Here is a 2,098-nt window from a genome sequence, read left to right as displayed (position 1 = left end):
CTACACCCAGGAGTCCGGGGAGCTGCCGTACTGGTTGGCGTGCTGGGAAGGCCGTCGCGTGGTGGAGTAAAAGTCCACGTAGTTGGTGGTGGCTTTCAGCCGGAGAGACTGGGTGGCGTATCTCTCGGAGGGCGGCCGGGCCGGCTGGTCGCCGTACGGCGCGTCCTCGTAGCCTTGCGGAGACGACAGGTACATTCTGTAGGGGTCGTAGGTCGTCCTCTCCGGCTCGTCGTAGAACGGCTCGGTGTGCTGTCGGGAGGAGAGATTAACCTGGTCAACGACGGGACACAACCGAACCGGGTCGGACGTCGAGTGTGTATCTGTGCGCGTATCCGTGCACGTACTGAGAGCCTGTGAGGACCGGTACAGTAGGAAAAGGTCACTGTCTATGACCGTGTGCTGATTGAGTAAATTCAAGGTGGGAGCCCAGATAGCAAGCGGATCTGGGCCATATACAGGCCAGATCTGGCCCTTGTGGCTTAGTTCCAGCCCATATATGGCCCAGAATCATTACACATCCGCTTGCTATCTGGGAGGAGATGTTTACTAGTGAGCAGTCCTACCTGGGACGTTCTAAAGTCGTCTCTGGAGGGGGAGGAGCATGAGCCGATGAAATACGCTGTTTGCTTCTCTGACTCTGGAGTGAAGAAGAAAGAAACGCAAAAAGGAAACATCAGTAAAAAATAAAGCATGAAGAACGTAATACACTGCGTTGTCATCGGTTCATTCATTCACTCGATTGTACCGAGCTTTGGGAATGAATCTAAATACACCAGCCGATTGAGAACGGCTTTAGGATTATAAGACGCGATAAGTCTTACCTGTAGACTGATGTTTCCGTAAACTGTTGTCGCCGTAATATGTATCAAGTTGCATAGATGACCGCGCCCTCTGGTAATTGGCACTATGCCTTCGAATCCCTAGCATGGCGGGAGAGGACGTTGCACTGCCGCCTGGGGGAAAAAAAAAAGAGTTGTACTTGGTTTGCGCAAGGACAGGGGTGTATAGGGGTGGACAGGGGCGTATAGGGGTGTATAGGGGTGTATAGGGGTGTATAGGGGTGTGTAGGGGTGTATAGGGGTGGATAGGGGTGTGTAGGGGTGTATAGGGGTGTATAGGGGTGGATAGGGGTGTGTAGGGGTGTATAGGGGTGTATAGGGGTGTGTAGGGGTGTGTAGGGGTGTGTAGGGGTGTATAGGGGTGTATAGGGGTGGATAGGGGTGTATAGGGGTGTATAGGGGTGTATAGGGGTGTGTAGGGGTGTATAGGGGTGTATAGGGGTGTATAGGGGTGTGTAGGGGTGTATAGGGGTGTATAGGGGTGTATAGGGGTGTATAGGGGTGGATACGGGTGTGTAGGGGTGTATAGGGGTGGATAGGGGTGGATAGGGGTGTGTAGGGGTGTGTAGGGGTGTATAGGGGTGTATAGGGGTGTATAGGGTGGATAGGGGTGTATAGGGGTGTGTAGGGGTGTATAGGGTGGATAGGGGTGTATAGGGGTGTATAGGGATGTATAGGGGTGTATAGGGGTGTATAGGGGTGTGTAGGGGTGTGTAGGGGTGTATAGGGGTGGATAGGGGTGTATAGGGGTGTATAGGGGTGTATAGGGGTGTGTAGGGGTGTATAGGGGTGTATAGGGGTGGATAGGGGTGTATAGGGGTGGATAGGGGTGTGTAGGGGTGTATAGGGGTGTATAGGGGTGTGTAGGGGTGTATAGGGGTGTATAGGGGTGTGTAGGGGTGTATAGGGGTGGATAGGGGTGGATAGGGGTGGATAGGGGTGTGTAGGGGTGTTTAGGGGTGTGTAGGGGTGTGTAAGGGTGTATAGGGGGGTGTAGGGGTGGATAGGGGTGTATAGGGGTGTGAAGGGGTGTGTAGGGGTGTATAGGGGTGTATAGGGGTGGATAGGGGTGTATAGGGGTGTATAGGGGTGTATAGGGGTGGATAGGGGTGGATAGGGGTGTATAGGGGTGTGTAGGGGTGTATAGGGGTGTGTAGGGGTGTATAGGGGTGGATAGGGGTGTATAGGGGTGTATAGGGGTGTATAGGGGTGTATATGGGTGTATAGGGGTGTGTAGGGGTGGATAGGGGTGTATAGGG

The 2,098-nt window shown here is 53.7% G+C and overlaps 1 protein-coding gene across 1 annotated transcript in view; it reads right to left on the bottom strand.

Moving 5' to 3' along the window:
• Positions 1-2,098, bottom strand: part of LOC311316578 (plakophilin-4-like) — a gene marked incomplete at its 3' end in the record, with an annotated part of 19,772 nt that continues 17,674 nt past the window's right edge. Inside the window, exons 14-16 of the mRNA XM_084447461.1 lie at positions 822-953; positions 564-637; positions 1-249 (exon numbers count right to left, since the gene is read on the bottom strand). Coding sequence (XP_084303587.1) covers positions 1-249; positions 564-637; positions 822-953 — 455 coding nt within the window. The remainder of the gene's footprint in view (positions 250-563; positions 638-821; positions 954-2,098) is intronic.

This window comes from Borostomias antarcticus, assembly GCF_949987555.1.
Source record: "Borostomias antarcticus genome assembly, chromosome: 12".
NCBI classification, from domain to species: Eukaryota; Metazoa; Chordata; class Actinopteri; order Stomiiformes; family Stomiidae; genus Borostomias; species Borostomias antarcticus.
This window is presented reverse-complemented; position numbering and strand designations above follow the sequence as displayed.